The 13,227-nt window shown below is 40.0% G+C and overlaps 2 protein-coding genes across 7 annotated transcripts in view; one reads left to right on the forward strand and one right to left on the reverse strand.

Annotated features, from left to right (window-relative positions):
- Positions 1-1,311, forward strand: part of LOC117663378 (RH-like protein) — a 31,260-nt gene extending 29,949 nt beyond the window's left edge. For 4 of the 6 annotated variants that reach the window (XM_087876350.1, XM_060691450.2, XM_087876351.1 and 1 more), the window contains exons 10-11: positions 52-125; positions 1,018-1,311. In XM_087876350.1, the coding sequence (XP_087732476.1) occupies positions 52-125; positions 1,018-1,044 (101 nt within the window). In that variant the 3' untranslated portion in view covers positions 1,045-1,311. Of the gene's footprint in view, positions 1-51; positions 192-1,017 lie in introns of those variants that run through there. The other 2 variants (XM_087876348.1, XM_087876347.1) reach the window with 1 other exon arrangement.
- TMEM50A (transmembrane protein 50A) lies at positions 102-12,391 on the reverse strand. Its single transcript, XM_034413496.3, has 7 exons — positions 12,141-12,391; positions 9,508-9,620; positions 8,987-9,099; positions 8,373-8,440; positions 6,875-6,967; positions 5,151-5,220; positions 102-2,619 (listed from the first exon to the last, which is right to left on the reverse strand). Exons 2-7 carry the CDS (start codon positions 9,598-9,600, stop codon positions 2,574-2,576), a joined length of 483 nt encoding a protein of 160 aa, XP_034269387.1. The 5' UTR covers positions 9,601-9,620; positions 12,141-12,391; the 3' UTR covers positions 102-2,573.
- Between the last annotated feature and the right edge of the window lie 836 nt (positions 12,392-13,227).

The following is a 13,227-nucleotide window of genomic DNA, read 5'->3' on the forward strand; positions in this document are numbered from 1 at the left end:
TGCAGTTGTTCAGATTTTGAATGCAGGCCTGGTTTCAACTTATTTTTATAGGTCTCATTTTAACTTGCAAATTATGGAAAGCACCTCCTGTAACAAAGTACTTCGACGATCAAGTTTATTGGGAGGTAGGATTATATTTTATACTTTTGCGTCTTGTACAGATTGGGATTCAGAAGGTTAGCGTTACATAAATATCTTATTCCTTTTTGCTTCTTGGCAGCAAGGTTACACTTTGCCGAATGTCTTAGGATATGAGCTATTTTACTCATGCATTGTTCTTCAACTAAAGCCAGGGGGAAAAAAAGAAATAAACTCCCAGAATGTCTAGATCCAATTCCTCCATGGACAGTGGTGTTTGGTTTTGGCTTAGTGTGTGATACAGATTCAGTCAATAAATCATAGTTCAACAAACCATACGGATCATAGTGAATGCTACCATATTAAAAAGTTCAGAATCAAATCTTTCTCATTGATGAATACATAAAAATGTAATATGAATATGCTACAAACACCCTACTTGTTTCTCACTCTTTTGGCTATCTAGAATTAGATCCCACTTGAATGTAATTTGCCTGATTTGGTATTGTTAATGTGTTGTGGAAACCTAGTAATTTTCATTTGTAAGCTACACTTATGGCTAAGTATGTGAATTAGCCACGTAGGGGGATGCAGGAACTTTACTTAAGCAAGCAAGATTTGTACCCGTTTCCCTGAAAATAAGACATCCCCTGATAATAAGCCCAATCGGGCTTTTGAGCGCTGGAAATCAGGTAAGACGGCAAGAGGAGCCCCATCTCGCTCCACGTGCCCCAAAATAATAAGACCTCCCAGAAAATAAGGCCAAGCGCTTATTTCGGGGTTCAAAAAAATATAAGACAGGGTCTTATTTTCAGGGAAACACCGTATAACTCACACTTCTGCAGAACAAACTCTCCACTATATATAAACTCATAGTAATTAGTTGCATTTAAGAGTGCATTACAATATTTTAAAAAAAAATCTTTTTTTTATATCTAGTTCCCCCACTTAGCTGTTGGATTCTGAACACCACCATCAGGAGGGCAGCAAGTTACCCAGCTAAGAGACTTTCTCTCTGATGCCACAAGAATGCATGAAAAAAGAGACTTATTTGCTTTATTAAATTTGCCAGCATATTTGGTAAGCATTTAGTATAAAATACTTGGTTGTAAGGGTAAAATGAATATGCCAAAGTGTTTCTATAAAAAAAAAGTTTCCTTATATTCTAGGGGCTTTTAAACGCTTAAATAATGTAAGTGGAAAGTGAAGATTAAATATTATATGAGAAACTGAGTTCAGTCATACTATTCTGTGTTTATATACAGTATTTTTCAGTTATGGAGTTCATGACTCTAAGCCCATGATGGCGAACCTATGGCATGTGTGACACGCCAGCTCAGCTCTGGCACCCATGTGGGTGCCGGCCAGCTGATTTTTGGGCCTTCTGGGCCCACTAGAAGTAGGGAAACAGGCTGTTTCCTTCCTCCGGAGGGCCTGGGGAAGGCCTGATTTTCTTTCTCACCTGGCTCCAGATCCTCTCTATGCATCTGGGGAGGGCAAAAACAACCTTCCCCACACTCTCGGAGGCCTGAAACAGCCTGTTTCCCAACTTCCGGTTGGACAGGAAGTGACGTTTTTTGCTGTCCCCCGTTTCTAGAGACTCCTAGAGAGGCTCTGGAGCCAGGTGAGAAAAAAAACTGGGCCTACCGGGTCATGGCGTGCCAGGAACAGGGCGGGGGAGGGGAGCACATGCGTGGGGCGGGGCACATAGAATTATGGGTGCGGGCACGTGCGAATCTCCTGGCAAGCTATGGCAAAAAGGTTAGCCATCACTGCTCTAAGCTGTCATATAGTTTGGTTTAGCATCCTGTGTTAAAAGTGCTTTAATTAAAAAAAAATATTAAACCAATGGACAAATCAGACTACTGATTCTTTTCCACAACTGAGAACAGACTTCCTTGCAAAGTCAGAAGATTGCACAGGACATTTCTTATACAACCTTCTGCAAATAGCACCTTCCAGACATGTTGGAAAACTATACTGTGCAGGGAAGACAGGGTGTGTATTTGAGGAAAAAGCTAGTCTTTCCATTATGGATATGCTTTTGCTAAAATTCAAAAACTTCGCAAAAAATTGCAAGAAGAAAGTGGCATTAGAAATACAATAAGAGTATATTTCTATTACATTTTATGCACTTAAGTAATAACCTTCATATACAAGCATTCCACATATACTGTCAGTCAAGTATTTCACATTTTAAAAAACCAGCACTTATATCCCGGAAAAAAGGAACAGTAAAAGATACATTAATATTAAGGTATAACAAAAACATTCAGTAAGAGGACAGTAAGAGTTCCTCTTCCATCTCAGCTTAATCACAGGCTACAATATTTAATGTCAAAAAGCCAAGAGTAGAAAAGTCTCAAGTTGAAAGGAACAAAAATGGAAATGTGTATCATGATTTTAAAATGTGGGCATTTTCTTTTTTGCTGATAGCAGAGCACTAATATTACAAAATGACAATTAAAAATAGGAGGTGAGATGCTCCACGTCACTTATTGCCACAAATCCTCAGTGCGACCAAATTTAAACACCAGACCGCTGTTAGAAAGAAAGACAAATTATTAGGTACATGGATGTCAGAACCCTCATATTAAAAAGAGCAGAACAGGAAAGATTTCCTTCGATCACAGATTAATATAGTTCCTGTCATTTCAATGGTTACTATATTTTTCAGAGTATAAAACACACTTTTCCCCCCTTAAAAGAGAGTGAAAATTTGGGTGTGTCTTATACACCAAATGTAGCCCCACCCACCCGCTGGCCCCCACCCTTTGGCCTCTGCCTCTCAGCAATTTGCCTCCTTGCAGCCAACAGCCAACAGCCAGTTTCAGTTTCAGCACAGCCTGATTAGCACAAACAGCTGATTGTTGGTTGGATCCTCCCAACCATCAGCTCTTTCAGGCTGCAGGGATTGCCATTGCCTATTGCCGCCTTCATGCGCCACATTTTTGGCCTCCGCTGTTTGCTGTTAGGAAGCAAATTGCTGGGAGGCAGATTTTTTCCCCCTTCTGCTAATCAGGCTGTGCTGAAAATGAAACTGGAACTCAAAAAGGCTGTTTGCTGCAAGGAGGCAAATTGCTGGGAGGCAGAGGCAGATTTTTTTTTTCTTGGTTTCCTCCCCCAAAAAGGTAGGTGCGTCTTATAGTCCGGAGCATCTTATACTCTGAAAAATACAGTACTTTGATTGCTTTGCTTTGCCACTACTAATATACTATTCATACTTTACAGAAATATTTTTCAATCTCAGCACTTAAGATGTGTGAACTTTAACTCCCAGAATTTCCCAACCAGTGTGCTTGGTGGGGAATTCTGGGAGTTGAAGTCCAAGCATCTTAAAAGATGATGAGATGGAGAAACACTGCTTTGCAGGCAAAGAGACTCCATAAAGGAATGTTCTGATTGCTGAAAAGGCAATCCAGTGTGGGAAGGAAATAAGAAAGGCCAGAAAAGAAGCCATGATGGTAAAAATATATTACGTAGATAAACTTTCCCCATTTTATGGCCTAGGTTGACTAGCAAAGATTCCCCCAATCATTTCATCCTCGCCAAAAGGAAATTTGATCCGAAAGCTTGCTTTTCCACCCTCAAGTGTATTGAATCCACATCACAATGCCTGAATAGGCTCTTCAGCCAAAAACACCCTTAGTATATTCAAAATCCTTGTTAGTTAAATGGCTAGTTTCATACTGCCAATTCCTAAAGTGGTTTCTTCACTTTTGGCTTAATACCTTCTGGGAATAAGGCAAAAATTTGAACTAAGCCATAGGTCGTTCACTGAACAAATGAACAACCTATGGCTCAGTATGATGTGTAAGGCAAATAAGTGCAAGTTTCAGAGAGCTTGGTCCTTCTCAGGTAATCAAGCTTAGTTTTGTTGGAACAGAAATGTAAAGAGAAAAAGGCCTCAAAACCAAAACTTTGCTGCTCAAATGGGACACAACCAAAGCTTAGTGTAAGGAAAATGTGGAGCCCGCACTCTTTCTGGCATGCTCAGTCCAACTGTGTTTCTAAATGCTATCTATAGTGTCAATAATTTGCACTGTTTCTTTTTGCTATGATTTACAGGTGTTTCATTATATAAAATATACCTGAAATATGGACATGCAGCAGAGTTACCCTGTTTCCCCCAAAATAAGACATCCCCTGATAATAAGCTCAATTGGGTTTTTGAGTGCATGGCAATAAGGCCAAGCGCTTATTTCAGGATTCAAAAAAATATAAGGGTCTTATTTTCGGGGAAACACGGTAGTAAAATAGCAAGTTTGGTGTGTGTTTGTAAAAAGGTTTATATTGTTGGCATAAATGTCTCACTCATTTCCTCATTTTCAAAATCAAGCATCACCCCCATTTCTTTGGACAAATAAGGATTTCTTAGGCATATAAGGTATCCTTATCTTGAAAATGTCTCTAGATGCCTTTCTCTAGGAAAAGATAAAGAAAAACAGCCTTGTCCTGAATCAGATTGAATATTATTTCAGATGGAGGATATAAGGGGTAACCTAAGCTCCCGTTTTATTAATATATCTTTGAATGAAAATATGTTCTTAGTGTAACTTCAGAAAAACTTTATTTCATCAAGATTCTGCTGCTGGTTCTTGTTTGATATTGTTATTTGATTTGTTTAGTTTTGCTTTTATACTTTTATTGGGTAAAGATTTATATTTACTGCCCTTCTTTGACATTACAATTTTAACTAAAGTAGTTGTTGTGTTTCTCAATAAAAGGCACTCTATACATTTTTATGATTAGTTTTGTTGGCTCAGTAAGCATTTTACTTTAATTAGCATAAAGGAGAACGATAATATAAATATCCCAAATAAATCTTTTTTAAAGCATTCCAATTTTATAAGTTTTATGGTAATGCTCCCACACACCAGTGCTAAAATTTATATCCGTATCATAAACTGGTTCATTTTTACCACTGCCTCCAATCTTTTTTAACAACTACTTACACAGGGCTTCCAAAAATATCCAGGTTGATATATATATAATAGATTACCACACTAGATAATGGATGAGCATAATAATGTATATAATAAATCCAAATAAAGAATGGAAAGCATTCTTACCCAAAGAAAATAAAAGCATTCTGGAAGAAGACTGCTATTCCTGGATAAACTGGTGGTTTGCTTTGTTTGTCTGTGGAAAAAATAATCACTTTACCAGGTTCCTAAAGTTTATTATTAGCATCTTTCCCACACTAGTGTACTTTATTTTCTCAATGCACAATGGCTTCTGATGCTGCCATTTTTATCACAATCTGGCGAACAGTTTTTAGGAATGTATCTAACAGTTTTATTTAGGAATTCATTTACTTGCAAAATTTGATACTGTTTTTCTATCTTGATAATCTTTTTGCTCAAAAACCATCTTGAAAATATATTGAATTGAAAAGAAAAACAACAATGGAGAGGGAATAGACAGAGGAAGTAGAGGGACAGATAGGAAGAAGAGGGGAGAAGAGAGGAAAGGAGAGAGAGGGACAGAAGAAAGGGAAAAGGAGAGGAAGAAAGGGAGGGGAAACAAGAGTAGGAGAGAGGGTTAGAAAAGGAGGAAGAGGGGAGGAGTGGGGGAAAGGAAGGGGAAGGAGAGGAGGACAGAAGAAAGTGGAATAGAATAGAAGAAGGGAGGGAAGGGAAAGAAGAGAGAAGGAGAGGAAGTGGTTGCTGTGAAATAAGAAAGATATGGAATCGTAGAAGAGCTACGAGTATACTTTAAAATTTAGGAGGAAGACTGAACAAATATGAAAATCAAAAGATAATATATATGATTAATAATGGCTAAGAAATTGTACATTTGTGTATGCTTTTGAGAAAAAAAAACTTTCAAAAAGAAAAGATAATCTTTTTGCTAGCTTTTTAATTGACACAATTAAAATATTGTTCAAGGCATTCTGTTTCAAACTTCAGGAAGTAATTATGCACTGAAAAACAAACCAGCAAATACAAATTGAAATGGTAGAAAGATGGAATATAAATAAACTTCCTCAAAGCAAATCTCATTCTACTAGGGAAGATAACTCTGTAAATATGCCTACAGTCCCAATATACAATAGTTCCTACAAAGATATTAAGGATGAGCTTTCACAACTCAGGATTCTCTGAAGCCATGTTCATATAACATATTAAAGCACAATATGATTTGTGTATAGCCATAAAACTCAGCCCATTGTGACTTATGCTATAAATATATTAGATTTCGTATCTATGTGAACACAGCCTAAACATTTTAAAGAAAAAGGCAATGGTAATATAACTGTATTGAGCCTCCAGGAAAAAACTATCCCTATATAAGAGAAGAGCTTTATAAAAAGGTAAAGGTTCCCCTCGCACATATGTGCTAGTTGTTCCCAACTCTAGGGGGCGGTGCGCATCTCCGTTTCAAAGCCGAAGAGCCAGCGCTGTCCAAAGACGACTCCGTGGTCATGTGGCTAGCATGACTCAATGCCAAAGGCGCACGGAACGCTGTCACCTTCCCATCAAAGGTGGTCCCTATTTTTCTACTTGCATTTTTTAATGTGCTTTCAAACTGCTAGGTTGGCAGAAGCTGGGACAGGTAACGGGAGCTCACCATGTTATGTGGCGCTAGGGATTCGAACTGCTGAACTGCCGACCTTTCAATTGACAAGCTCAGCATCTTAGCCACTGAGCCACCGCATCCCATCAAGAGTTTTACACTTTATAGCTTTATACATGATTTCTCATTTCCAATGGAATTTTAGAAGAGCTTCACACAGAGAAAAAAGATACAGTCCTTTTCCACAGAAGACTACCATTTCAATAATATTTCTTACCATTGATAACATAGCCTCCAAAGAGAATCCACATTGATGCAATCAGGGATCCAAAGGCCAACATAAAACCGATGAACAGCCAGATGCGAGCACCTTAATGTACACAAAGATAACCTCATTATTTTCAAAATAAATAAGTTCAACATTCAAGACGCAGATTTCCTTGCTTGAATGGTAACACCTGTGGACTGTTAGGAACTTTCTATGCTCAAAACCGTAAAAATATATTCCCCCAATGTACAAACATAGCACATTATGTTTTCAAACACATCCCTTTATGAAAGGAAGCTTTTTTTCACTGCATCTCCTTAAAAGCACATTTTGAGAGATTTTGAAAATTTGGAATACTGGGTTGGGAAGATCTATCTCCAATCCTCTGCATAACCAAAATAGCCATGTAAAGATATAGATAGCCTAAGAGTTAATTATTGCAATTCATTTTAAAAACAATCGTTCTCCCAGAAGCAGAGGGAGCAGAACCACGGTCTAAATCAATTAGCATGGCATATAAATTGCTAATATAGGAGAATCGGGCCTCAACCAAAAATGGCAGATACATCAGTGGTTCGCACCGGTTCTATAGAACCGGTAGTAAAACCAGCAGGAGGCTCCGTCCACCGACCCTGATGTCATCAAAAAGCTTCTGCCCAGGGGTGAAATGTAAAATTTGTTACTACCGGTTCTGTGGGCGTGGCTTGGTGGTGGTGGGGTTAATGTGACTGGATGGGCGTGGCCAACTTTTTTTTTTTTTTAACTTTTCAAAGCATTTTTTCTAATGCTTTGAAAAGCCTCTGCCGATCAGGCAACTCAGCTGGGATCGTCAGAGAGGCTTTTTAAAAAATATCTCTCTGCCGATCAGGCAACTCAGCTGGGATTGTCAGAGACTTTTCAAAGCATTTTTTTTACCACCTCTTCAGCCAAGAGGTTGCAGAAAAAAATGCTTTGAAAAGCCTCTGACTATCCCAGCTGAGCCGCGCGATCATCAGAGGCTTTTTTTTTTACTTTTAAAAGCATTTTTTTGTCGGAAGAGGTTGTAGAAAAAGTGCGCTTAAAAGTAAAAAAAAAAAAGCCTCTGATGATCATGCGGCTCAGCTGGGCATGGTATGGGGAGGTGCAGGGATTTTTGCTACTGGTTCTCCGAACCACCCGCCGCCATCGCTACCCGATCGGGCGATCCCTGCTTCTGCCCATGTGCAGAAGAGTACGCACGTGAGCGAAGTGAGTGCACTCGCGTGGCCCCACTGTGAACCGCTAGTAAAGGTAAGTAGAACCCACCCCTGAGATACATTATTTTAAAATGTAACTGAATTTTCTCCACAAAATTAGGAATATGATACCCCAGCTTGCTAAATGAACAGAATAAAGGAAAATTATTATTTCTCATCCATGACAAAAAAAAATTAATTTGTAAATAGATGGGAAAGAGGCCGTCAGCATTTTTTAAAAAAAAATTAGCTTTCTTTCCATTGTGATATAAATAAGCGAAAAATATGTTTACCTGTTTGCCCAAGACACCCTTCACTGTAACTGTCCCCACGCACCTGACCGTTGGAGACGGCATTGATCCTACACAAACAACACAGAATGGAGTTTGGCATGAGCATTGAGAATTCAGCAACTGATGACATATTGAAGTGTCTGAAATGTTCATTAATTTTGCATTATATGTTGCCTTTCTTGCAGTAACAACAGAATTATTATCCCTATGTTGCAAAAGGAAGAAGGGCGAAGGCAAAAACTTGCTAGTGCCATCTAGCATTTTCATGACACAAGTCAGCCTTCAGGCACTTCTGAGCCTAATTTTTCACTACCGTGTTTCCCCGAAAATAAGACAGGGTCTTATTTTCTTTTGAACCCCAAAATAAGGGCTTGGCCTTATTATCGGGGGTCTTACTATTTCAGGGGTGCAGGAGGCCCGGGCGGCCTGCGCACTCACAGCCGGGAGAACTCACAGCTGGGAGTCCAGCAGAGAGAGGTTCCCTTCACGCGTTGCCATCAAGTCCCTCCCCTCCCGCGGGGTGTGTGTAGAATGGGAGCGGCCTGAAGGCACCAAGCCGCGTGAGTGCCTGTCCCCAGAACTATTTTTAACATTGGGATGGAAATGTTACCTACATTAGGAATGCAACTGTAGCTATAACTCCACAAGCATGGTATGAATGGTTGAACTCTGCTGAACCTGGATATTTGACAGCTGCATCTATTATAATCCACCACCCTGTAAAAAACTGAACACATTTCCATTATCAGCATCATCAACATAACACTTATCTTTTATCACTACTCTCACAGACATTAAAACAATAATATTCCAGAGGCAATGAGAAAAGATTACAATAAACACGAATATTTTGTCGGCCCCAAGAAACAAAATTTTTATAGAAGAATATTAAAAGATAAGATGCATTCTAAATTTACTGAATTAGATCAATACATTTCAAGGTGGACCTATTGATTCTTTCATATTATGCATGTAAAATATTCATAATAACAATAAAGATTTTTATATCACCGAGTCGTTTAGTTTAGTTTAGTTTACTTTAGTTTATTGATTAGCTCTTGGTCATATCAAAGTGCAGAGTTCCAGATGTAATGTAAGGCGTGTTAATATACAAATAAGAATTAAACATACACACCAGCACACCAGCTGCGATAGAAGCTATTGTATTTCGTTTTTCTCCCCAGTCAACACACTCGGAGCATCTAACATTTTCAAGGAACCCAGACATATTTCAATCCTCTGAAAAACCTAGGTGAGAAAATGAATGTAATTTTTCTTTCTCTGGTTTTGTTTTAAATGCATGATTTTTTTTAAAAATGTGCTAACTGTATTTACTGCTTTCAAAGTGTTAGAATCCAAGATGCTTATAAAAATGTGACAGATATCTTTAGGCATATATGAAGTACACATACACAGAGATCCAGAGGTGCTAATACACATATTGGAGCTGTGCTCTGTTAGTCTCCAGATGCATTTGATTATAAAATATGCTGTTAACAAGCAAATGTTTACCATCATCAAACTACTTTTTTAAAACAAAAACAGATGATCACACAATTGAAAATATCCCACTTACAACTTCCCTTACTGGACAGATTTTCAGCACACTCAGGATAAAAACACTTCCCCCCCAAAAAGTGTGCAAATACAGTTATTCACATACTCTTCAGATCACTTCTGCTTAATACAGTTGAGGTTTTCTCAAATGAACACAAAGTTTGGCCTTCATATCAACAAAATGGCTACATTTCAACAAACACAAAACTCCTAATAACAACTAGAGCCCCACTTTTCAAACATCCTTTTACAAGGAAACTTCAGCACCCTAGTTGGTGAACATTATTCACAGATCAAAAATAAGTTGCCCCAAATCCATCGCAATCAAGTCTACTGAAATAGTCTGACTGTTCTACTGAAAAATCTATGGAGATTCTCAGCAGGGTGGATTTGATTTAAATCGAGTTGATTTAAATCACAATTTAAATCACTAATAAAAAGCCTTGATTTAAATCAACTCGATTTAAATCATAATTTTTAAAGAGCAACTGTCATCTCTGCTACTCCTTTGACCCACTGTTGACTCACCGATAGTCCCAGTGTTGCAGAATATACAGGCACATGCTACATAACTAAGCTCCATTTCATGCTGAATAAACAATGATTTATGTATCTTAAATAGAAAACTATCTTACAATAGATTTTTACCCCAAAAGTTTTTTATTAAAATAAATTCAATAAAAATCAAAAAAATCCAATTTAAATCAAAAAAATCTGATTTTTTTGATTTTTAAAAAAAAAATCATTGATTTTTATCCACCCTGATTCTCAGTCATCCAGTCATGGTTGTTCCAAAGGTGCTTTACCAAAAGGGAACTGAAGAAGCTTCTTGCAGTAGTGGCTTTCAATTTAGTTTGCTACCAGTTTGCTCACGCATGCGCAGAAGCGTTCGGGCAGGTGGGCGGAGCCTCCCACTGCCGCTGCTACCAGTTCGCCCAATCCGGGGCGAACCGGTAGCTACCCACCACTGGCTTCTTGGATGAGAAGCGAAACGACTTCAAGGAAAAACGAAGTCCAGTTGCCTTTTGAAAAAGCATCTTTTGAGTTCTACTGAAATAGTTCTTTACATTTCAATACCGGTTTTATTGTGCAGATAAAACACTCCCATTTCCTACCATAAGAGCACCACTCACAGTTGGATTTCTCCCAAAAAAGCATCCTGTTTTAATTCAATTAACCCAGTGTTTCCCAAACTTGGATATTTTAAGATGCATGGACTTCAACTCCCAGAATTCCCCAGCCAGTATGCCTGATTGAGGAATAGTATGCCTGGTTGAGGAATTCTGGGAGTTGAAGTCCATACATCTTCAAAGGGTCAAGTTTGGGAAACACTGATACCCATTAAGCAGACTAAGCACGTGCTTACGGCACCACGCCCAAAAGGGGGCACCACAAAGTTGAGAAAGGGAAAAAAAAAACAAAACCCAATGAAGATTTGTAAAAAAAAAAAAAAAAAAAGTAAAACTAAAACATCTTGTGCTTAGGGCACCAGTGATCCTTAATCCGCCACTGAATTAACCCCACTGGTCCACACGACATACATCGTTATAAACCTGCCAGCCACATTTTAGTGTCGTTTTTGTATGCCAGGCCAACTCAAAAAAAAATAAAATAAAAATCAAATCCCCTTATTAAATCAATCACGATTACATAGACCTGGAAATCCCAGTTACTGAACCTTAAAAATTTCCACACTCTTTGGGATTGCATAACAGGCAAGAAGAGAGGCCTCCAATCTCGGCGACTTTAAGATTTGTGGACTTCAACTCCCAGAATTCCTCAGCCAGCTTTGCTTGCTGGCTGAGGAATTCTGGGAGTTGAAGTCCACAAGTCTTAAAATTGCCGAGATGGGAGACCCCCTGCACAACGGGATACCCCAAGGTTTTGTAATCTCATCACGTTTAGAGGCGTGTGGACTTCAACTCCCAGAATTCCCCAGTCAGCCATTGGGCCGACGCCGTTTGGATCTATGCCGCAGCCCCAAGCGGATTCATTCAATCCCCCGAGTTAGGCGGATGGTGAAAGCGAAGGAGCGAGGCTCTCCAAACGCTCAGGCCCTGCTTCCGGTGGGGGAGGGGGGGAGAGAGAAAATTGCCAGGGCGACCCGAGGCTTCCCAGCCCCGCGGTACACCCACTCCGGTCAGCTCTAAGCACCGGGCTGCGACCCTCTCGGACACACGAATGGTCTCCCCCCCCCACCTCCTCACTTACCGCCCCTCAAGCGCCTTGGGAAAGTAGCCGGCGCGCGCTCAGCTGACTGCGGGCGTCGCCAGCGGTAACCACGCCTTCTCCCTCCCTCAGGTAAACAAAAGCGGGGCCGGCTCAAGGACCCGTATGCTCGAAAGGCCGCAATCCAGCATGTCTCTCGTTTTGCGCAAACGCTAATTTCGGGCTCGGCCTGCTCGTACGTGCGCAGGCGCGTTCTCGGGCTCCCCCGCTGGCACCAGAGCTTTGGAGCCTGCGCATGCGCCCCCAAGCGGCGGCGGCGGGATCGATTTGGCAGCCAGCAGCAGGCTGCGCAGGCGCTCTGCTCAAAACGGAGTCGTTGGGTGGTGTCTTGTGTTTTGAATCCTTTTAAAAATCGAAACAACTATTCAGTAACAGAGATGGAAGGGACTTTGGAGGTCATCTAGTCCAACCCCCTGCTGTACTAGGGATTCGAACCGCCGATCTTTCTGATCTTGACAAGCTCAGCATCTTAGCCACTGAGCCAGAGAACAAAGTTATCAATACATTCCCATAAATCACAGAGGCTCAATTAGCCAGCTGACCGCCTATGACATCCCTGTTTTAAATCTTTTTATCTAATCATGAGAAAATGCACTTTGGCTTGGAGGTGGGGCCTATGAAAGCCACACCCCACAGGACGAAATAAAGGTAGTCCTCAATTTACGACCACAATTGAGCCCAAAAATTATGTTGCAAAGTGAGAAATTTGTTATGTGAATTTTGCCCAATTTTACGTCTTTTCTTGCCACATTTGTTAAGCGAGTCACTGCAGTTGCTAAATTAGTAACACCATTGTTCAGTGAAACTGGCTTCCCCATTGAATTTGCTCGTCAGGTCACAAAGGGTGATCACATGACCTCAGGACACTGCAACTGTCATAAATGTGAATCAATTGTCAAGCATCTGAATTTAAATCACGTGACCATGATGCTGTAACGGTCATAAGTGTGAAAAATTGTCATAATTTTTCAATGCCGTTGTAACTTTGAATGGTCACTAAGTGAACTGATGTAAGTCGAGGATTACCTGTACAGCACAATACAAGTAGTCCTCGAATTATGACAACTGG

The sequence above is a fragment of the Pantherophis guttatus genome, chromosome 10 (genome assembly GCF_059756535.1).
Source record: "Pantherophis guttatus breed Tessera chromosome 10, ASM5975653v1, whole genome shotgun sequence".
Taxonomy (NCBI): domain Eukaryota; kingdom Metazoa; phylum Chordata; class Lepidosauria; order Squamata; family Colubridae; genus Pantherophis; species Pantherophis guttatus.